Source organism: Sebastes umbrosus, chromosome 12 (genome assembly GCF_015220745.1).
Source record: "Sebastes umbrosus isolate fSebUmb1 chromosome 12, fSebUmb1.pri, whole genome shotgun sequence".
NCBI lineage: Eukaryota > Metazoa > Chordata > Actinopteri > Perciformes > Sebastidae > Sebastes > Sebastes umbrosus.
Genome location: NC_051280.1, coordinates 2,518,881 through 2,543,466, shown reverse-complemented (window position 1 = coordinate 2,543,466; position 24,586 = coordinate 2,518,881). Strand labels below are relative to the sequence as shown.

Genomic DNA, 24,586 nt, shown 5'->3' with positions numbered 1-24,586 from the left:
TTTGTATTGTGGTTAAATAAATGTAATTTATGGTGTTGTTTTTGATTGCTGCTAGACTGCCCCGTTAATTCAGGTGCAGGCCTTCCTTTGTGTGCGGCGAGCGGTAGAACGAATAGGTTTTTGACTGAGTAAAATTGTTGTTTTTGAAAAGCTAAACACCAACAAATATGGATTGAATATTTCGTTAGATTTTGCGACTAAGTATCAAAAAAGTATATATCTTTTTAAATAGTTTTATATACAAACTTTACTGTTTACTGTTGTGTCTTTTTTTATGTTATGTTATAATTTTTTAGCAATCTCTGGCACAAGAATTTCCTTTGGGATTAATAAAGTTCTATTTTATCTTATCTCAACGTAGTGAACAATATGATAAATGTGTTTACTTCCCCCTTTTCACCTCTGCTGCCCCCTGGCTCTCTACACAGTCAGATCAATTAGGGATTTTTCACGATTTTTTTATCAGTTTTATATTTTATTCCACATTCCTGAAAACATTTGTATTCACCAAAATTAAAACAAACAGGTGGTCAACAGAAGCAGACAGCTCATTTTGTCTCTTTATCTGGCTATAGACCGGCATGATGAGAGATACATTAGTTTGAAGATGTGGACTTACAAGCAGTAAAGCCACCATGATGTGTACATGTGTCTAGACTGGTTTAGAATATCTCAAAGGGGGAAATTAAACAGTAAACACCGTCCCGTGCCTTAGCGTTTCCCTCTGATGTGTCCTGATCATTTGAGGCCTGCGGTTGTGTTTAAATGTGTGTGAAACTGAAACTGAAAAACAGCACTCAGCAAACTCTCCCTGAGCAGATTATCAGAGGTATGAGGCAGGATGATTGTGCGGTGATGTAAAGAAATGGAGATGGAGACTTCACGTGTCATTCAGCCAGCTGGCAGCAGCAGCTGTTACATACTCATCACACATTTTACAGCGATTATAGAGGCTAAATGTGGGGAGTTGGTGAGCGGCTCTCAGCTCCTTCACTGCTTCACTCTAAAAGAATTTCAACAGTCTAGTTTTGGTTCTTTATTGATTATTTTTCCATATAGAAATATTTTCCACCAAATTACATTAAGTTAACATTTAATTACAGCATGTCTTTACTTATTCACTTGTCTTTGTTAAATTTGAGTTTGCTATGATGTTTATGTGACTAGGAGATCTTTTTAATTTATTTTTGTCACACTGCATAATTTCTTTAATATATGTATGAATTTTATTTTACTTCTGAGATGTTTTTAATGTGGTTGAAGCGATTTCAACTTCCTCTGTTAGATTGTTTAACACTTTAAAATCTATTTTTCCCTTTTTATTTCCATTTAAGTAGCTTTAGTGTTATTAAAATCATCTTATCTTATCTTATTTTCACACTTATGCTAGCATATATATTCTGTATCACCTTGTTCTAGCTCTATGATACTTATATTGAAGCTGCACCGTTCTATCAAATGGAAAATTAATATTAGGTTTCGTGCATCATTTTATACATAATTCCCCAAAATTCAGCCTGACATTTTTGGTATCTTTGCTAATCTTTGGGATCGCTGCCTAGTTTGACCATTTGATCGGAGTTTGTGAGTGATTAACAGCTGCTCAGAGACGGCTCTCTAGATCGGCTCTGATTGGTTGTTTTCCTCCGGTCTGTGAAATCTTACAGATGCCATTAGGAGCACCGGAGGACACCGGAGGACACCGGAGGACACCGGAGGACACCGAAGGACACCGAAGGACACCGAAGGACACAGAGGAACATGATTTTTTTCAGATTACCTGGCTCATGCACTACTGTCAGGATATAGTGACCGTTTTATAAAAATATTTGTATTAATCATATTTTCTCCAATTCTACCCACTGCTGCTTTAAGTCATAGGCCATATAGGCGGTCGATAAGAGCGCCACCTTCTAGAGGGGGCTGCTCGCCCTCATCTACAGTAGTAAAATGCAACATACACATTAAAACCTGCAGTAATATTAAAACAGAAACATCATATAGTAAAACACTGACAGGGGACATTTTACTGCACAATGAATACCTTTTCATACTTTAAGTACATTTTGCTGATAATACTTACATACTTTTACTTGAGTACGATTTGGAATGCACGACTTTTACTTGTAGTGGAGTATTTTCAAAGTATGGGATTAGTACTTTTACTCAAGTAAAGGGTCTGAATACTTCTTCCACCACTGCTCAAAACTGTATAGGACTCCCTACAATTAAACATGAAATTAAATAAATAAATTAAATCAAATTAAATTAGATAAATTAAATTAGATAAATTAAATAAGAAATGTACATGATAAAAAATATTACATTGAAAAATAAATTAATTCATAAAAATGTACATGATAAAAAAATGAATTACATTAAAAAAGATTAAAAATGAACATGATAAAAAAATAAATTACATAAAAAAGATATTTAATTAATAAAAATATACATGATAAAAATAAATTACAATAAAACATAAATGATTTAATTGCAAATTAACATGATAAAAAATTAATTACATAAAAAAATGTATTAATTAATTAAAAATGTACATGATAAAAAAAATACCTGAATAAAATAGCTTTTTTTAAATGTCTGAATTTCTTAGAGTGTTTTTAACGATAATTTTGTCTTATATACAGTATGTGTGTGTGTGTGTGTGTGTGTGTTGTGTGTGCGTGTGTGTGTGTGTGTGTGTGTGAGTGTGAGTGAGATCAGTTCACCACATCCGCGGTGAGAACGGTGTACTGCTCTCTGGTGTGTTTGTTCCGTTGTCCTCTACGTGCCGCTGCTCTTCCGGTGTAGGCGGGGTCTAAAGAAGAAGAAGAGGTTTGTTGAACTGGGACATTATAACAAAAAGCGACCCAGCAGCAGCAGCAGCACCGGAGCCGCGGCTGTAACGTGTTCGGGCGAGCCGGGGACCTCTTGCTCATAATTTAATATTTTTTTATATTTTAATAAATGTTAGTAAAGTAGCCACTAACGGGCTGTGAGCAGAAGGGCGGTGCTTGGTGGAGCGGTGCGGTTGGTTTATTAGCTCAAACAAAGCGCACCCTTATAACAGTTTTAGCTAGTCCTCGCCTCCTCAGTAACCGTTTTTATTTCTTTAAAAGAGCTCTCTTTTAGGTTACTAATGCTACTCTAAATCAACGGAAACGCCTGTATAACATCAATATAAGGTAAGTGTTGTTATTTTAACCTACATTTGTCACAGTGTGCGATGTTTACAGCGACTGAAAACACAAGAAACGACAAAAGAGGAGAAGCTCTGAATGCCTGAGTGTCTTCAGGGGACAACTTTGGGTGTGGGATTAACCAGAACTAGGTTAGCTAGCTAGTTAGCAGGAGCAGCTTTGATGAATGTCTTTATGCAGTGCGGTTTTTCAACAATATGACATGTTGGCATATTTCAACCTACACCTCAAGTGTGTCCCTCAATTAATCTTGATTTGGGTTTTTGTACAGAAAGTAGGCCGTTGAGCCTGTTTTGTATGACCAAAGAGGGCAGTATGGGTGGTTCAGCTAATAGAATGGCATTTATCAGTTCTGGATAACTATTAACACCATTATTACTTCATCCATAAGTCAAAACCACCACAGAGACTTTTACATATCGTAGTTGATGTTTAAACTTCCAGATGTATGTACTATTTGTACAAAATTGCATCTTTCTGTGGCTCTCAGTTATGATAAATCTCCTAAAATTACTAAGGCATCGTTTGTCATCAAGCTACATTGGGATGTATTGTGTTTATGTCCATTAAGGATAGATTTACAGACAGTTACAGACAATTTTGTTGTTTATCCTTTACATCTACTCCTAACTGGAAAAAAAAGTTGTGTATGGACATTTTTGTTGTTTGTGTGGGTATTTCTCTCATAGAAATATGGAAAACTATTTATGAGAAAAGTACTTGTCTTGTGATTGTCTGAAATAATGACTAATACCATCAAAATCATCAGGATTTTCTCCTGAAAAGTGAAGATTGTATTTCAGAACCACCTGGTTTTCTTTAGGAAAAGATGTTAAAACACTTTGGTCCATTTGTCTGACAAGGCTTTTCTCAATTTGTAAAAACCAACAAAAAAAAAACCCCTTTACAGATGTCTGTAATATTTGTGTTTGTTCATGTAAGAAAGCAGAATTTACTTTAAGTTGGAGTTACTTGAGAAGTTGCATAGCTTTTTCGGCAAAACACACACGAAGAAGAAAACTAAGCATCCCTTTGTAAGCCAAAGTCGCATTTAACATTTAAATGACCGTGTAAAGAATATCCCCAGTCTGGTCAAACTGCATTATGGACTGTATAAACTGTGGTTGAGGATACAGTAAGACCAAGACGTCTTAAAGAAGGCCATATTGGTTAACCAGAGCCTCTTGTTCAGCCTTGCCCACAGCTCTGATTCAGGACTGTTGACTGTGCAGTATGTAAGCTGGACAAGCCTGGTCTTGCTTGACTCATTCACTTACAAGAAATTGCAGCCTGAGGGTTTTTTTTTTTTTCTACCTTGTTAATCTCAGGGAGAGGCTAGATTTGTTGAACTAGTAATCTGTGTTCACCAAGGCCTAATTTAGTTACAAGGGAATACAACTCTTTGGGTTAATTACTAGCCTGTCTCTGCTTGTAGACAGCTTTATAATGACAACGCAACAGCATTGTATCAAGGTGATAAAACATGTATGTCTTTGATCTTGTGCAGCGTCTATAGATCACATGGATGCAGATAATACACACCAGGCCTGGTAATTGTAGACATGAGCGGAGACGAGACTGTAGACTAGAGCCGGCTCCCTGCAGATCCCTGAGTCACTTCCCTTAGTTACGTTGTTGTGATGTTTAAACAATGTGCCGTGTTCGGCGAGGAGCTAGGAGTGCCCGGGGCAGTTGAGGGGTCATTCAGCATTACTCAACTCCAGGCCTTTACCCCGACTTGTCAGATGTGAGTCATGGATGATCTGGCCTTCCAGTGACAGCCAGACGAATCATGTGGGAAGGGTATGTTTGTAGATATACCATCATGGTTCAAACATTATCCCTTCACAGCTCTATCCTTCTGTGGTAAAATGTTGGAAGTCCTCATAGCAGAGTAGGAGTGGGAAAAAAAATAGATTCACCTATGTATCGCATTTTTTTGGTTGGGGGGGGGGGGGGGTTGTACAATTTTGAAATTTATTTTTTTAATGCCAGAATCAATATGTTTGCTTTATTTGAGTCTATGCGGACGTAGAAGGAAGTTACCGCTTTTATTGTTGTAGTCTGAGTAACTTGACGTCATACGCGTCAACCGAAACAAACCGCAGCCGACCGAAACGACAAAGCAGAAAACGGCAGAGGGTCTGGATGGATACGACCTACTCCCTCACATTTTAAACAAAAATAAAATCTAAATAAATGTCACAGATAAATCCTCAAAATGTTATGTTTTTATCATCATCGGTAAGAGAAGATAACAATATTAACAATAACTGTCTAAAAACATAGAAGGGGAACAAGTTGTCTAATTCAGAAGGCCTTCGTAAATATGTTCATTTATAAGGTGTTGGAAAAGGAATCCAGCCTCAGTAAAGAAAGCTTGGGAGGAAACAGCATTTTAAAACTTGACCATAAGGGTTTCAACAAGTTTGTTCGGGCCAAAAATGTCATCATACTCACTCTACATCAAACTGACAAGAGTGAACTCAGGGTTCAGTTTGGAAAGAAGTGGAAAAAGCACCCCATATTTCAGTGACGTCGTTTTTTTCCACGACATAGTATGGAGGCAGTTAAGATGGAATGTATTATCTCATCTCTCTGAGGAGAGATCGGGATCTCCTCCACATGACAGACAAACCCCAAACAGGTCTACAACTTGTAGACTGACTTTAACTCTTTCCAAAATCAGTCTGCTAAATCTACAGGCAGGGTCTGAAATTAACTTTTTTCACTGCCTGCCACTGTGGCAGGTAAGTATTTTTTTTGTCTGCCACTTTTAAATCTCTGCGCTAAATGAAAGAATAATATTTTAGATCTGATGTCATTTAATGTTCGATATATTTTACATGAAAAACATATACATGGTAAATTACAGTGTTGGAATTACACCATAGCGTTCGGGGGAGCCCTATTTTTCGGGGGTGGGAGGGTACTGTACACAGTACTGTACCATTATTTAACCAAGCAGGACTGTGCTACCCACCGGCTGCTAACAGCTAACGTTACTAACTCTCTTCCTGTTGATTTCAACACAGATTTGTTGTTCACAGTGTAGCATTATCAGGGAAATGGTGTATTCCCTCAGGTTTATAGCGCCATGCTTTTGAGCACTTTTTTCTCTCCACCGTGTCTCTGGTCCCAAACAAACTGAAACATGATAGGGTGTGCTTATGCGTCATTGTGCAGCGTAACTGTTGGAAAGAGTCAATACAGAGGACTTGATAGACACGGAGGCATGCCATTCTAGGGAATCGGACAACTACAGTTCTCTATTCCCATCCCAAGCGTTTTCACTGCCTGCTAAAGTGGCGGCTGGCCTGACGATTTTATCCGCCACTGCCAACAATTTACCTGCATTTGGTGGGTGGCGGGTGCTAATTTCAGAACCTGTTTACTGGTTGCATAACCTTTTATGAGAATTACATTTGTTGGATTTCTATGGCTTTTAGATGTTAATGCATGACCGAATTATCACATCTTGTTTTGCTCTTATTTATCATCCTACTTTTTTTGCCACAGAAAGTTTATGCTAGTATTTTTTGGGACGTTGGTAATGTAGGAGTCTGTTAATGTTAATGATTAATCCATGATTAATCACCTTGAAGAATCATGTTAACCAACAGATTAATCTGTTAATTGTTTTCTTGATTGTTTTTCAATGGTGGAAAAATGTTGATCAGTGTTTCCCAAAGCCCAAGATGATGTCCTCAGATGTCTTGCTTTGTCCACAACTCAAAGATATTCAGTTTACTGTCATAGAGTAAAGAAACCAGAAAATATTCACATTTAAGAAGATGGAATCAGAGAATTTTTACCTTTTCTTGTCTTAAAAATTACTCAGACAGATTAATCGATTATCGAAATAGTTGGCGATTCATTTAATAGTTGACAACTAAGCGATTAATTGTTGCAGCTTTGCAGTATTTTGCATCCCGTTGCCTCTGTTAAATTCTTCCATTAGGTTCAAGTAAAATATAAATGGTTATACTTCACATCCATGGTATTTTACTGACAGTGATAATAGTTACGAAGACACCAGTCAAACACATGCATTATTGCAGGAAAAAGACAATAAACATTTTCAATAATCCTTTCAACCATATTTTTATAGTCAGCTGGATGTCAGATGGTCATAATGTCCTTTTCTGATGCTTTGTCTCAAGAAACAGACTTCACATGGTAACACTCATCTACTTTGACAGCACTTTTAAAGTTCAGTATAAGCGTCATGGCAGATGTTAGCTCGATAAAGGAGGTATTCCTGCATGTAGGTTGGTTTCCTTCAAACATGCTGTGTTTGCAGTCAGAAGCGAGGAGTTCTTCCTGATCCTTCAACAGCCTGTTAGGGAGGCCTGGGTGTGGTTTTAATTAAGGAAATGGATGCAGAGTCATGCTGAGATGTTTGGGGACCTAATGGACTGAAAGTGGACTGTGACTTTCTGCAGCAGGTGGGGGCCGTCTGGTCGACCGGGTGGCAAACAGAGCTGGAAGGGGGGATGGTAAACCACCTCGGTTTGTGGACCGCCAGATGACCCACCCAGCGTGAACAATGCTGACTTGTGTTGAACGCCATCTTTTACTTTATATGTGTGTCATGGAAGTTATTGGTACTTTACTGCAGCATTCATTGTTTGATTATAACAGGATGCATTTTGTGACACACAAAATTGTGTTCCTATAGCTGTTAGGGCTTGGACAATACACCTATCTCTCGATTCAATACTATCACGATACTTGGGGGGCTGATTCAATATGTATTACGAGTCGATATTACAGTTTATTGCGATTTTTTTTTTTGTTAACTTTTTAAACACTAGACCATGGGGAAAAGTTGAATAATACACTAATACGTCTCTAGCTCTCCTGTCAGCGCCGTTCTCTTTATCCATCCATGGTCAGCTCCATCGGGGCCGTTTCAATGCATTTAACATAAATGTCTTGACAATTTGACCATGGAGATGAGAGCGACGGCTGGTTTGACCGCACGTTACCGCGATATGATAACGTTTCCTGTCCATGACGGAGTTAGCATTCAGCTATAGCTGTTATGTCTAGCACTGCTTTTCCTGCAATGTGTTAAACCCAAAGTGTTTCCATACTTTACTGGATGTGTAGTGTTTACCATGCTGGATTTAACATGTGAGGGTGCAGGTCGTATCCACGCAGATCCGCTGCTTTCTCATTTTGGCTCGCTGCGGTTTGTTTTGGTGACGGATAAGGAACAGATATGACGTCACGTTACTCAGACTACAACAATAAAAGCAGTAACGTCCTTCTACCTCCATATACACTCAGTTATATAGACTCAGTTACTTTCAGTTTTATTTTACTATAATAACCCTGCTTGAGATATGCATTACATAGTTTGGACAGTAACAAAGTGCAAAGATGGAGAAGGAGAAAAGACAGTTAAAGGAGGTGCGTATAAACAAAGCTAAATGAAGAGCTGTCTAATCTCACAAAATCCAATTTCTAGAATCACTTCTCAGAGATTGTGTAATTGAAACAGTAGCGTGAGGTGATCACACACATAATCTGCCCTAAATCTGTGACACATTTCAGTATTCAAGCAACAACACACAAGTTCACATTTACAGTATGTGGGAGTTGGATCAATGTGCACTTCTGTCTTCATGAGAAAAGAGTGAGCCAACCATCTTGGTTAATGATGCACTGTGTGGTTAACCTCTAATCGCGTCAAAGGAGGAACCAGAGAGAAACCAGCTAGAGTTGTGGAGTTGTGCAATAACTTCCAGTTCAATTTGTCTGATGCATACACAAAGAAGAACCATGGGCATTAGATGTTTTTTTTTAATTTTTTTTTTTATTTTAGAATTGGCACTCATTCATTAAGTTAATTTCTTGTTATTTGTACCGACACCATCTTGCATACAATTTGCACTCAAGAATGGAGTGCATTGTGAAACTTGCTTGTTTACTGATGAATTTTAACCTCACCAGACAACGTGAAATAATCACATTTGTTTTGACACCTCCCTTTTGCCATCTTTTTTCTACCAGTGTTCAGTAGGGGAAGCTGTGCATCACCAGCAAAACATATTCAGCAGGAAACACTTTCTGTAGAAATTTGTCAGAGTTGGATGTGGGGGGAGGTGCAGACATGTCACATTTAAAGATCCCTGCCTAACATTCACTAGCAGATTTTGAAAAGACTTTTAAAAGACTGAAGTCTGACACCCTCTCACATCTAAAGACAAAGTATTGTAAGTCACAGAATTTTAAGTCACAGATTATAATATTTTGTAAAGACTGGAGATCTTGCAGGGTCATTATTTACAAGGCTACAACTAGATTCCAACTAGATGCCAAAATGGCTCGACTTCAAAGTGGAAAAGTACCCGGATCTTCCGGCAATCTTCTGCATCCATTGGGCCCATGGAGTAAGCGCAGTAGCATCCGCTCGGTCACGTGGTTCGGTCACAGCCGTCACGCGGTTATCACGACTTGCTAACTCCGCCTTCCAGCCCTCGCTCCAGCCTCGGTCTGGGTCTCATTCACATGAACGGAGGAAGGGAAATGACTCTGGATTCGGCTTTTAGTGCATTTTACAACTTTTAGGACCTCATGATTTAAATAAGGGCTATTCAAGTGTTAATACTGGGAAGTTGATTCACCCCCCAAAAAATGATCTGCCGAGTTACAGACGTCTCTTTCCCAATGTAAATCTATGGGAAAAAGTATTTTGGGGCCCAATGGCATCACGTGACGGACACTACGAAAATTGGCCTCAACGACCAGCGCTCTTCCTGGGGGAACTGTTTCAGCTGAAGATGGCTGGCTTCAATCATATAAATCAACACACACACGTGTATATATGAGAGAAAGAGAGAGAGCAAGTACTGAAGCAAGATTTATATGATTGAAGCCAGCAATCTTCAGCTGAAACATACGGTTAGATTGTAGGCTATTAGCAAACATTCCAGTAACTAACGTTGGCTTGCAAGTAGCCTCGTTTGGGACAGTGGGAGGCTAGCTAGCTAATAGCATATAGCATACTCACTGCATCTTTTTTTCCTTCTCCACTCTATCGTGGTACAAATGGGAGGATATGTCAAAGAGGCACTCTTGTTCACTCCACAACTCCACCAGTTTCTCCATGTTTACTTTTTACCCCGCTTGCTGCTTCCTGTTTGGTGCTGGAGAAAGCGCACCTATTGGTTGTTGACCATATTCGTTGTCATTGAGCTTACGATAATATTAAACTTGTTTGATTTTATCAGAACGTCAAGATGTGAAAAAGACTGACTAAGGCAGCTTGGACTGAGTTTTATGACCACCTTACAATAAACAATCAAGATCAATCTAGCAAAACTCTCGTGATTTCATTCCGACATTGGAGATATGTCTGCGACAGTGAAATCATTTGAAAAGTCGTCTGGTTTAAGGTCAGCATCAGTTTGAAGTGTTTCAGGTAATTTCTAATTCATGTTTTTATGCATGTTTCATGTTTGTCGTCATAAAGTTCTGTAAAGAAACCTGACTTGGTATTCATACCAAAGTCAAAATGTTTGGGACAACAGTATCTATACCATAAACTCAACCATATGGAGGAACATTATTAGACCTATTTGTTGAAGCGTGGTCTTCCACACTCTAAACGTGGACGTGGTTAAGGATTACTAAACATTCACAGATGTGGCTTGCTCCACCTTCAGACAACACCAGGCTTGTCTGTTCAAAGCCATATGAGCTGCAGCAAGTCACAGAGAGGTCAGGAAGACAGATAATCTGCAGAGTTTATGAACACATTTTAATCCGATAATACAACTCTTTCCCTTGAACACCCACATAAGCTACATGTCAGCCACCAGGCCACCACTTAATGAGACTTTTACCCAATTCTGTGTCTGTATTAACGTTAACTGAGAAACATTTAATAGAGCTGTTAGTGCAGTGTTTCAGAATATCAGTGAGTGACCCTATCAAGAGGAAGTCTCCTGCCCCAGACTTTGAACAGTGTAGTGAACAGAACAGAGGAAGGGCTAAACAAAGAAGTCGTGGTGACACATGTCTTCACAGTCTGATTCAAAGCCCTCATTGTAAACTCCTTTTTTGTAGGTGTGACTGAAGCTGACATTGACTTGGGAAAATCCCAGCTCTGTTTTAAGTGAACGAATAATATGCATGCAGTGGGTCAGACAAATTATTAGAAAAACCTTTCAGGGAAGCACAATTCTAGGTTTTCCTTCAGGAAATAGGTTAGAAGCTTCAGCCTGGTGTCTGACTTGAGTGTTTCTCACACATCATTTTACCAACTTTTTTTTCTGGCATTGCAACGTGTTGCTCTGATTAATCACCATGGTGCTAATTTATATATAAAAAATTTGAACATTATGGCATTATTGCCACATTTATTATCATGATGGTAGGATTTATTGCAGGGCTATTGTTTTAGTCTGCAACAATTTTTATCTATGTGTACCTAATAAACTGGCAACTAAGTGTTATGGGCAGGCCCATTTGTTGAGCCCTGAATTTACTATCATTGAAATCATCTATCAATTGAAATCGAAACTGAAATAGCAGTTTGTCAATCATTTGGATAATCAAAGTTTGCATATTTGTTTTTACATTTTACTCTCTCAAACAACATCCATTCTTAAACTGTCCATCAGAAATGATGTCTCAGTGCTGCCTCTCCTTCAACACAGGAACAGGAATGCCAACGTCAAAGTAGGCGGAGATGTCACACAGGGAGGCGATTATTTGTAACACAACTACATGTGTGAGCAGAGGAATGCTTTCTGTGAATTTACATCAGAGAGAGATGGTCCCTTAGGCGTACTTTCAGACTGCAGATTGAATCAAAATGCCTCTGACCCGTCTGAGGCTGATGGCAGGCAGTGAACCATAACAAGGACGCGTTGCGAAGGATTGAGTTTCAGTCAGCTCTTCTCAGCAGCTGTTGGAAGAAATTCTTGATAAAACATTTGTCTGGGCCTGTGATACACCCCTGCTGCTTGTGTTGAATCTGGGCTATTGCAGTTTTTTGTTTTTTTTTAGCAAGGAGGTAGTGTTTTACATGTTAACTCTACTCAACAGAAAAGCATAAAAAAGGTTTGGAAAAAGAGTAGACACTTGGATTGAATCACTCCCTACTTTTTGATTTTGACATGTTTACTCCATAGACCCTATATACTGTATAAAGTGGACGTAGTCATCTTGACGTCTTTGAAGCCTCAATTTTGGCTTTTTGTTCATCAGAATCTTGGTTTTTGGTTGTCGCTATCTTGGTTTTTGGTTGTCGCCATCTTGGTTTTTTGCCGTTGCCATCATGGCTTTTGGCCACCGCCATCTTGAATTTTTGTAACCAGAAGTGACACGAGAGGGTGGAGCTAAGTACAACCGAACGCTGAATAAGACGTTTTCAGGTGGCCAAAATGTTACAATTAACTTTCATATACTGAAAACGCACTGTGAAAGAGGTAAAGTTGATAGACAAAAACACAGACAACTCCCAGACCAGACAAAGCCACGCCCTTAAGCATACCCTGCTTTATGGTCTATTTGCCTCTAAATGGGACAATAATTTACTAAATGAACATCAATTAAGCAACTAATTGTTTCAGATGAATGTCTGTGATTGGTTGGTTGTTGAGTTTGATTTGTTTTGCAGCTGCACTGAACGACTCGACATAAACATCTAGCCTATAGAAAGTTAGAGTATGTAAGCTCTTGATCAGCAAGACTTTATATGTCTGCTTTATGTTATTATAGTCCCACACGTCCATATTTGAGGATTTCCAGTCAGAACCACTGTCTCAGTTACTGTTCTCATATTGGAAAGAGCTGAGCAGCGCTTGCTATTATTAACAGAGGTAAAATTGTAAATGAAAAATTGTGACGCTAACATTCAGCATCACAAACACAAAGCATGTGCCGTCTCTGTCTTCTTCAGCCTGACCATACAAAGTCATGATTCGCCACGGCGCGCTCCTGTTAATCTAAATATTAGGCTCTCAGGTCTGTCATCACGACTACTCATAGACTATAGTTTCTGCTTGGCGATAGATAGACGGAGATAGGGGTTGAAAAAGCAGAGCGAGTAGAGTAAGTAAAAGTGTCTGCCCTCTGTGAGCAAGGAAGTAACACGGCCTCACATGTGTAGTCAACTGATTTTCTCAACTGATGTGCGGGACAGATAAAGTACAGTAGCTTTAGCTGTGTGCCTCATAGTTTGGATTAAAGAACAGAACATTAATGAGATACAGGTGGTCGATGGTGCTGTGTTTTTCTGAAAACCAGACAGACTTTTGCTGGAAGAGTTAATTCAGGAATTCCCCGTCCAATGCATGAAAGGGACTATTGAGTAGAGATGCTACGCTATGTGGTGAACACAGACACCTCTACTTCTTCTTCTTTCTCTATGCTGAATTCACCGCAGACCAGCTGGCCTTTATTCTATCATGTTTTACAGTTATGAGTAGCCGTTTTACCACAGTCTGTTTGGGTTAGGCGTCATCAGTCTGTCTGCACAAAGTTGCTATCAGCTCTTATCAGCTGTGACGTTAGCCTTGTGGAAGCAGCGTTGACTTTTATGTCCCGCCATTTCTAGTGAACCAGTAAAGTCTCCTCCTCCAACGGTCATAAAATATTTTAGCTGGAATAGAATATATGTTTATTGAAATTTGTCCCCTCGCTTCAGTGCTCCGAAGCTGAAAAGTTAGCGAGACGTTTCATGAAAGCCGTTGGTCTTATTAATCAGTTGAGCTATCAACATTTATTTAATGAGAGCTTTGGCAATAGGCCATTTTGACATGTCATTGCAGGGTAAACGCAGGTGTAGCCTAATTAATAACATTAGTTATGGCCCCGTTCCATTTAGGTAGGCCAGGGCCCTGGTATTGTGCATGCTGGCTCACTTGAATGGCTGTTGGTGCCTTCCGTGTTCACGAAAAGAGTCCATTTGAACGCCTCTCTCTTGTGGTATTCATGACCTCATACGTGGAAAATTTCTGAAAGCTCAGAGTTCACGAGTTGTGACGTGCTTATTGACGTTGTTAGAAATGGCGGATGCCATGGAAGTTAATTTTTAAACCCTAATAAGTGAATATATTGCAATTTTAGTCGTATATTGTAATTCTTTGTAATGGTATAATATGTCTGAGGAAAATGTTGACATCCTCAAGCAAGCCTGTTTCCAAAGTTATCATGCCCCAAGATCAGGACCAGAAATGCCAGTGCCTCCCTAATGCCATTATGTGGCACACAAGCATGGGAGATGCCTGGATGCCTCCCAATCTGTCAGCTCTCTGTAATTTGCAGCCCTGTGCAGGACGAGCCCCAGAGTGGTAAACAAAGCTGTACTTCAGGAATGTTGGGGAGGAGCCCTAATGGTGTAGAAAGTTGGTGTTTGCTTGACTTTTATTAAGCATCTTGCTGGGTATGTTGTGCTTTGAACGTTTTGTCCGTCTTGCCACAAGTTCTTCTTTGTGTCAGGGTTTAAGTATATTTAATAGGGACAATGGCATGCCTATTGATCAACAAAATAATTCTCATCTGTTTTGTTGTTGCCAGATATTAAAAGGCACCCTTAAATTCAAGTAAAAATCTCATTTGGCTCTGCTGTTTTTGTCAGACGTCAAACTTTTTGCATCTCCCACGACTTTGTCCAAAGACATGTTTTTCTTTCTCCTTTCACCACAGCAGTATGATAACTATCACTAAAGCACTCAGGGAAATTCACATCTAAGTTGGTCATTAGGAACCCTTCACACAGGATGCGGTTGTTTTTGCAGACGTAGCCTGTACCTTTTCACTGAGCATCTACTAAAGAATGTTCAGCTACCAGTTTGACCTGTAACAGTACACAAAATTCACTATCTCTCTACGATCGAGTGTGGTCGCATACACAGCATTTGAATCTTCAGTGGAAGGCTGCCTGAACACTGTCGAGAGAAGGACTCGGCGTCCAGTCTGTTTTTGTTTTGTTCCCCTAATTGACACATTTGGGTGATGCCGTTGTAAATTGTGTATCCGCAGACATACCCAACTACAGTTTAACAGCGTCAGCATTAAGGCTGTGTGTTGGCAAGAATCTGGCAATACAATACGTATCATGATACTGGGGTAATGATTCAATATATTGCAACACTGTAAGCAAGGTGATATATTGCGATTTTTTTCAAATAGAATTTTAGAAAAACTGTCCTAGTATAAAAACACAGTACCATATGTGTAAAAGAAACAAGAGTCTCAGCTTTCCAGTCATACCCAGTTTATGCAATTCTAAGACTGTTTAGGGACCCCAGTATGCAGAAATATTCAAATACACCATTTTAGAATAGGAGAAAATAACACATTTGTAATGCATGCAAAAAAAAACAACTGCATGGTTTTTGCCCAAAAACTGCATGGAATTAGTATAATGTGGGCATGTCTGTAAAGGGGAGACTCGTGGGTACCCATAGAACCCATTTTCATTCACATATCTTGAGGTCAGAGGTCAAGGGACGCCTTTGAAGATGGCCATGCCAGTTTCTCCTCGCCGAATTTAGCGTAACTGTGGCATGTTATTTAGCCTCCTTCACAATATGCAAGTATGACATGGTTGGTACCAATGGATTCCTTAGTTTTTTTAGTTTCATATGATGCCAGTAGCTTCACTCTAGCTTTAAAACCCGCTACAACCTCTGAGAGAAAGAACAGCGGCCGTCTGATTTTTAAGAGGTTAATTAAAAATCGATACAGCGTTTTGGAGAATCAATACAGTATTGCAAAACGTAATATCGCGATACTCTTGATATTTTCTTACACTTATAGATTAACCAGGCTAAACCAACATCTGGTGCGCTGCCTAAACTCTCCGGGTAAAACTCTGTAGCTGTTTGGGTCACAGGGAGTACTGAAAGGATGATGCATACCGAATTAAACGTCCCGCACCGTACGGTTCAATACGATTACACATACCATTACACCCCTAATAGTTAACTGTAAAAATATCCTTTTTCTTAAATATAAATAGCACCTTTATACATTGACCCTGACTATGTGAATTAGCTTGATAATATCCAACAGGGACAGACTATTTTGGGATACAGCTGTTGACTTAGCTACTGTCAACACTGCCTGATTCCTATGTATATTTTAGTGTCAGAAAGTTGGTCTGAGTTTCTAAGTTGAGGATTGGGCAGACAGTCAAGGAAGTGTGTCATCGGGGTTGTGGGATTCAGGAAGAGGCATGAAATAGTCTGACCAAATATGGGAACACACACACACATGAACACACCTACCTCTTTTCTCTGTTTTCTGCCATGTGACCTTAGCTTGAGTTTTTTTTTCTGCACAGAACTTGCTTAGTAAAAATGTTGACTCACCACCAAAGCTATTTCTAAGTTGACGTCAAACAAACATTCTTTAACCACCTTTGTTCAGTTCTGTTTTTGGCGTTGTGGCTGGTTGGTTAATGCTCAGCAGCTCAGCTCAGTGTGGTAGAGAGGCATCATGGGACTTCTCAATGAACCACAGTTATTTCTCCAGTTGCATTCTGTGGCAGCTTTAAATGTTGGTCATCTTAAAGCTTCTGCTGCTGCTCTGTTTCAGTCATTACAAGTCTGCTGTTAGACTAGTTGTGAATCACTCAGGTTAAGACTGAACACCTCAAATGTAAATGTGCGCTCCTCAAGCGTTTATCTTCTTCTGTCTCTCTCTCTTGTCAAGTCTCATCTGAAATGCCCTGTCGAGATAACCAACTACCTTTACGTAGGCCTATAACAGCATGAAAGTTTCCAAACCGCAGTCAGAAAGCAAGTATGTAGCATGGTGGTTTCATGGACGTGCTGATGAAGTGGCAGCTGACGCCAGCTGACTGCGGGCAAATCATTCCTCCATATTTGGAAAAGGCAAAATGAGAGTCGCTCCTCCCCTCTGCTGTAACTGAGGTATTTCACCTCAACGTCAGGAAACAGCCTTTACAACACACACGGCACGATAGGTGATAGGAAGACGACATCACAGAGTGTGTCTTTAAACCTAAATGTATTCATCCTGGTGGTCTCATTAAAATTAAAACTATTGTTTTAAGAGTCACATGTCCATGAGAACCTTTTCAAGGGGGTGTCAATGGTACACTTGGTAGTAGAATAGTTTCTTTAAGTGTTTACTAACTTACATGAGGATGGACTTGAAGTGTCCACTGTGTGCAGCTGTATCACAAAGGGAAATGGAGATACTTTATCATTTGGCCAAAAAAACAAATCTTGGCTTATCACAAAGTAGCCACGAGGTCACACTTCTCACTGTCTTTCAGACAGCGATCGGATCTCAATGTGGACACTGGAGACACATATTGATACCAGGTGTAAATGTAATCAGATTAAATCATATCTAGATTCAATCTGGATACAAGACACATTTTAATGCCAGGTGTAAGGGGGTCTCTTTTAAAAATATCTGTCACATTAAACCTCTACAACCACAACAAAATACATGTGACTTTTAAACACACAACATCCTTTTTGTCTGTTAGCTGTCTCTGACACCAGTGACAAAGCAGTCTAATGTAGATCTATTTCTTTCATGTTGGTTTCAACTTCCAACACTTGAGTAATTGTATTTTTTTTTTCTTACAGATGGATCTGCGGCTACTTTTAATAGCAACGTTATCAGCGGTCCTCGGTGGCAGCTGGGCACAGCAAGGTAAGAACAAGGAAATGTCATGAATTTGTTCAAATTTTGCTCCATTTTTCTTATCTTAAAGCTGGGGAAGGCAGTGCATTTTTGGTGTTATTGGGCAAAACGTCCATAATAACTTTTCAGCATATTGTAATTCAAGTGATAACCCAGGGTAGGAAGTTTTCTGGGAAAGTAAAAAAAAGGCCAGAATTTGGAAATGACGCCCTCATCCTGGAGGACTTGTACACACATCTGTATTTGTGGAACAGCTAATAGGAGCGCTCTCTCTCTGAAATGACCAGTGATTGGCCAAAGTCCCCCGACACAGTCTAGATTTTTTAAAGCCTGAAAACAGAGCCATGAGGAGGTGCAGAAGTTTAGTTTTCTCTCAGAACACTTGAATTACAATATGCTAAAAGGTTATTATGGATTTTTTTTCCCAATGATGCCAGAAATATACTACCTATCCCCGCTTTAACTATTAAATATTAGCTTACCCATAACTTAGCATGTTTTTCAGCTGTGTTAACAGACACCCCACTGCAATACAGTCACCTTAGTAGTCATTGTTACACTTCATGTGTGTGTTTTATCTATTTCACTCTTCACATCTTGTATTTCTTCATTCATGGTTTTATGACTCTGTGTGTCCTGTTGGCTGCTGGGAGTCTCTTTTTTTACAAGGTGAAGTCATCCCTTGGTGAGCTGCCTGGAGCTTCTCTCAGCATGACTCAGTTTTCTGAACTGGGAAGAGGTTGTGTTTTGCAGCCAAAAACCAAAGCTGGTTTGAGTTAATGAACTAATGGAAAATCTGTTTTGTCATCTTGGCTAAAAAAAACTTGTGTTTGTGTCTTTCAGAGGGAAGCATATGCATCAAGGCAAACGCACAGTCGTGTGGGGAATGCATCCAGGTGGCCGAGAAGTGTGGATGGTGCGCAGATGAAGTGAGTTGAATCACTAAAGCTGCCACCAGAGTGTTTTATCATATGAAGGAAAAGTTATCGAGAAGATTCTTAAACTGTGGGTGTGGTGCATTCAGAGTTTTGCGGTCTGTGTAGCAGCGTTGCTTAATGGTCAATTTGCACAAAAACAGCTAACAAACACAGCTGGTAGTCATCATCTTGTGCATTTAATAATGCAATCACTAAAAATTATAAAGATTTTAACTGTCACTTTTTGACAATTCATTTCAACATTTCAAAAAGTGCGTACAACAGAGTCATAGTATCTATTCAAAACAAACAAATACAATCCAAAGATACTATAATTAATAATATTAAATATTACACTGTTATGATGAGTTTTATTATTCATTTTGAAAAGGAAACAGGTTTCAAGAAGTAAGAAAATGTGTTTTACTTTTTTCATCAAATTAATTTTGTCGTCATTACTATTGATACAAATACATAAATCTATAGATATACGTGCACATAAACTGTACTTACCCTATTAGTATATGCACAAACAAATACGGTGTAATACCAGAGTCAAGAGATTCACGAGATGTGCTCTCTCTTGCCTTTGGACCAAAGACAAGTAAACCACAACTACTCCATTAATTGTAAACATGAGTGCTGCTGCTGCTTGTCTCACAGTGGAAACTTTGGCTGTAGAATCCTCTTTAATTAGACGGTTTCTGTACTGAAGGCAAGTACTGAGTGAACAGACCACAGTACAGGAAAATACTGATTTACTGGGGCGTGAGGTTGATATGAAATGTATGCTCACTCCTTCACAGCTAGAGTATGTTTTTCAGTGTGGTGGCTGCAAAGTGCAGGACAAACAAATGACAAATATTATAAAAATTCTATGTCATGCTGTGCAACAAGTAAAGGATAATGTACAGCGAGCCGGTCATTGTTGTGAAAGAACCCCCGACAGGGCGATGCTGTCTCTCATCGCCCTGAAGGGGATTCTTTCACAACAATGACCAGCTAGCTGTACATTATCCTGCTTATTACACGGCTACTTACTTAAGAAATCAATATTTTGACACAAAAACGGACCGCCAGAGTCCGACATCATAGCTGCACCCATAGCAACGGTCTGTTATACATAGCAACGGTCTGTTATACATAGCAATGGTCTGTAATACAGAAATTACAGACTGCAGAACGCTGGGTTGACCAATCAGAATTGAGTATTCAGCACAGCCGTGTAATACATTTCTGTAAAAAAGCTTTACAGCTTCTTTAGTTTCACTCTGCAAGACTTGGAACTGGAGGAGCATGAGGTTAGAAGTAGTGAGGTAGAACTGGACTAAATTTGTCCTCTACTATTTATACTGTGTGATGAGAGTATGACAGTATGAGACAGCTCTGTTATGATAACTTCAAACCAAAAAGTCAAAGAGAAATGGGGCTTTTTAATCCAGTGGTATACTGCATTGTTAAGTGAAATATGCAGTGAATGCCTCAACCTATCTTGTTGTCAGGTCCCCGTCACTAATGATTTACGATCTTGAAATATTGTGATGATCTGAAAGCGATAGTCATCCCCAAACATCATTAACCAATTAATGATATGAGCCATTTAACTTAAAAACCCAGACATGAGTTAGCATTTTAGCACTTCTGGTCCCCTCATCTGGAAGTCAATGGGTTCTTTAAATGGGTTTTAAGTTAGATGTCTGAAATAAGGTCTGTGGTTAACACAAGCTTAAGAGAATTAAAAGTTTTGTTCTACGATATAAAATACATCAATGAATTCCCCGTTTGTGAATTTTGAAGCCTCTATATGTCTGAAAAACAAAGTAGCTAAATGAGACTACTAAACATCATCACGCCGACTCGTCTGCCTTTACAGCCTCATTGTGTATACTCGCGCTCATGCGACCGTGGTGTAGTTCGTTTATAGCCTAACGTTAGCTTTTTACTTCTGCTGATTGCATTTACACCTCAAAAATCATAAACGTGGTGTTCATCTGTGAAGATTATCTGGCTGAACAAAACTTGTAAGTATCATAAACATGTGTTTGCCACAGAGCTTATTTTCTGCAATAATCCAAAACCCAATGGAACAATCCCATTGGCTTTTGTTGTGAGATTTGATTGGCTCACCAAGGTGATCCATGGATGTATAATGAGAACTGGATTCGGCAGCACCGCTCAGTCTTGCCTCCAGTTTTTTTTTTCAGTGGCCACTCACGGTATTGCAGTGAAAAATCCCCCTGCCATAGACCACCATTGCAAAAGAGACGTCTGTAAAACTTTTGTCAGGACACCTCGAACTGCAAACAAGTTTGATTATGACTCTTTCTATTATGTTTTTTTGATCCATGGAGATTTTATATTTGTAAAACTTTCCTTGAGCTGAAAAAAAGCGATTGAAACATCTGTGACGTCATCACGATGTAAAGTCTATGGGCTGAGCGAGAAATTACGGACGGGGCCAGCAGGACAAACAATACTGCGTATATTCAGTGGATCAGATACCTAACGAGGGTGAAAAGAGGAGATGGCGCGCGTCGTCAACGCTTCATATCATTGGGGTACAACACATGCGCAGTAAAATCTGGTCTGCATTCGTCAAAATTGACTCCAGTTACATTGCGCGTGTGTCTCTCTCAATAAGCCTTGCGCAAACCACGGAAGTAAACCCGGAAGTAAGAAAACTGTTTTGGCGTATGCCCCAGGCGAGCAATTCTCATTGGAATGAATAAGTGCCATCTTGGGGTCCGGTATCCATTTCTTATAATACATCTATGGGTGAGTCTCTTGGTGAATAAGAAAATAAAAATCTCTCTCTCTCTGGTTTGGGTATTTTTGTCAGATTGTCATACGTCAAGACAGAGCTGCATTCCTGTTAAATCTTGCCTGTATTTCTCCGTCAGACCGCTGACTGATATCCACCCCTGAGGGTTGGAAATCACAACATGACTGCAACATTTAGTACAGTCATGTTGAAGGCAAAATATCTGCAGCACTGATGTACATTTGGTTTATTTTCTCATAGTCAGAAGATTTGATGTTCAAAATCAACCCAATCATTACAAAGGAATCACATCACTAAAGAACAACTCTCCAAGTCCTACAAGAGCTCCATAAACAAAATACTTAATGCCTTTACAATCTGATTTCACTGCATGAACTAAAAAGCATGAATGTTGTGTACGTTGCCCACTGCTGAGAATATTATGTACGTTGTTTCATGTGTGATTGAGATTGACAAAACTATTGATTTCTCTCTGTATATCACCTCTTCGTGTCCTCTATTCACCCCACAAACTAAAAGTTCTTCAGAACAATAGGTGTCTTGTATATCTGTGGGTTTTAATCTTTCCCATAAAATGAATTGGATGTGTATGGCAAAATGCAGGAGAGGGAAAAAGGCCTCTGTGGGTCACGTTGTTTTGAAAGAATTAGGTCAAAGTACTATTTTTGTTTGTTGAGTTAATTGTCTCAAGTTCTCCTCCACTCTGCCTTGTGGGATATCATGTGCATCCAATCTATATTCTTAGCCAGGCTTCCCAGTCATCTGTTTCTCCTTTTATGAGAACAATGACCAGAAAAAAAACAGACAGTTAAAGTAAAATGGATTGACTCCAGAGGCCTTATTGGTTGAAAATACTCTTTGATTTCATGTCAGATATCCTGAAAATTGTATCTGCAGCATTCATATCCCAAATAATAACACAAAAGCAGACCAAACTGTTACTTCTGCTATCAAGATCAATATCTTTTTTCCTACAAAATCTATACTTAATAAGTGTACAGGCCTGTGAACATCATAAAGTGACGTATTAAGATTTTTTGTAAAGTCAGTACGTACTGTGAGAATGTACTAGTTGTCAACATGTTTCTTCACGCCAGTCCCAGCAAGACAAATTCCTGTACATTTACAGGACCTTTCCAGATGTTTCTGCACATATATCACAAATGCAATATTTTTGGATATGCTTTGGAAATTTGTATTCAAAGTGAAATTGTCTTTTATGATCACACTACAACACTGCAATATCTTTGTATGGCTGATTTTAAAACAAGCATCTATTAAATGTGGTATGTGTCAGATTAGATATCCTCAGAGTGTCTTTAAGCCCCAGGAACAATATTTAGGAAATGAGTTTGGTATATGGTACAAATTTAAAATAATCCTCACAAAAAAACTATTGTGCTATCTCACAGAAATTCCTCACTGAGGGTGAGTCCAAGTCGGCCCGCTGTGATGATCTGGAGTCCCTGAAGAAGAGAAATTGTGCTGTGACCAAAATTGAGAACCCACGCGGAACAATCGACATCAACAAGAACAAGCCCGTCACCAACCGCAAGAAGGACGTCGCCGAGAAACTGAAGCCTGAGCAGATCACCCAGATCCAGCCCCAGAAACTCACACTGACACTCCGATCTGGTAAATATTCGACTTCTGTAGCCAAATCTTTGAATGTGTTGCCAGAGCAGGGTTGAAAGTCTGGTTGAAAAGAGTATCTATTTCCCAGTCTATGGTATCAGGGCAAACCAATCCAAGTCAACCAGCTTTGGAGCAAAATTATGTCATTATTTTTGTGTGATGTGTTTTTAGAAACCTGGGGGGTCAGGACCCCCAATGGGGTTTTTAGATCATTTTCGAGGGTCGCCAGATGGTTGTGGAGAAAATTAAAAAAAAAAAACATTAAAAATAAAATAACATATTTTAGACTGGGGAATGTTTTTTACATTACATCTCCTGTGCCAGTGATATAATTTGACTTGAATAGAGTGTGTTTGTGAGAGTCAAACATAATTTTCCGAGGGGGGGATCTCCAGCAGGTCAGGGGGAGAGGAAAAAGTCACTAAATTTATCAAAAATCCACAGTACCTGGGGCCCCCCCTGTAGCTTACCTGGTGGAGCGGACCTGGTTGGAATCCAACCCGCGGCCCTTTGCTGCATGTCGTCCCCTCTTCTCTTCCCCTTATCTGTCTATCACTCTGCCCTATCCAATAAAGGCAAAAATAAAAAAAAAGAAGCTAAATAAAAATGTCACCATAAACAAAGAATTATTTATTTAGCCCACATTTATTAAAGGCAGGTTTGGTAAAGGTTTTGGAAAAATCTTTGTTATATTAGTTTAAATTCTCATTACATACCGACAGCTATCAATAAATCAAATGCTCTGACAAAAAACAAATCTGTGGCTGTCGCAGGACTGTAATAAGCCCATTCAATCATTTTATTCATCCCGAATGAAATGATTGGATGGGCTACCTGCCTGTCTACCTGCGTGCACTCTGCTCGTTCACTCATTGCGCGTTACCGGAGTCCTCCACAAGCTGCTAGCTTGAGAGCTGTGAGTACTAACAATAGCCGTGTTTGCTGTTCACGTCCATTATGTTTATGGTCATAGTGATAATTTTGGAGGAGTGGCTTTGGAGGGGGGCTTGAAGCGTCAGTCAGTGTTGCCAACTTGGCGACCAAAAGTAGGATTTCTTTTACTGCAAAAATCAACCTTTTTAAAAAGTCATTCATGCCTGCTCCCTCAAAATTATTGGTAAAAAGATTCAAATTGATCCAAGAGATATTAAAAATATGTTTTAATGAAATGTTTTGCCGTTGTCACAATCTATTAAATTCCTCAAATCATTTTTCTTCGTCTAGGTGAGCCCCAGACTTTTGAGCTGAAATTCAAGCGTGCTGAGGACTACCCCATCGACCTGTATTACCTTATGGACCTCTCCTTCTCCATGAAAGATGATTTGGAAAACGTCAAGAACCTCGGCACTGACCTCATGAGGGAAATGCAGGAGATCACCTCCGATTTCAGGATTGGTAAGAAAAAG

The 24,586-nt window shown here is 39.4% G+C and overlaps 1 protein-coding gene across 2 annotated transcripts in view; it reads left to right on the top strand.

Annotated features, from left to right (window-relative positions):
- The first annotated feature begins 2,848 nt into the window (after positions 1 to 2,848).
- The window catches only part of LOC119498349 (integrin beta-1-like), a 35,859-nt gene continuing 14,121 nt past the window's right edge, over positions 2,849 to 24,586 (top strand). Inside the window, exons 1-5 of one of the 2 annotated variants that reach the window (XM_037787152.1) lie at positions 2,849 to 3,182; positions 17,789 to 17,855; positions 18,690 to 18,775; positions 22,958 to 23,180; positions 24,405 to 24,575. In XM_037787152.1, the coding sequence (XP_037643080.1) occupies positions 17,789 to 17,855; positions 18,690 to 18,775; positions 22,958 to 23,180; positions 24,405 to 24,575 (547 nt within the window). In that variant the 5' untranslated portion in view covers positions 2,849 to 3,182. The remainder of the gene's footprint in view (positions 3,183 to 17,788; positions 17,856 to 18,689; positions 18,776 to 22,957; positions 23,181 to 24,404; positions 24,576 to 24,586) is intronic. The other variant, XM_037787153.1, reaches the window with a different exon arrangement.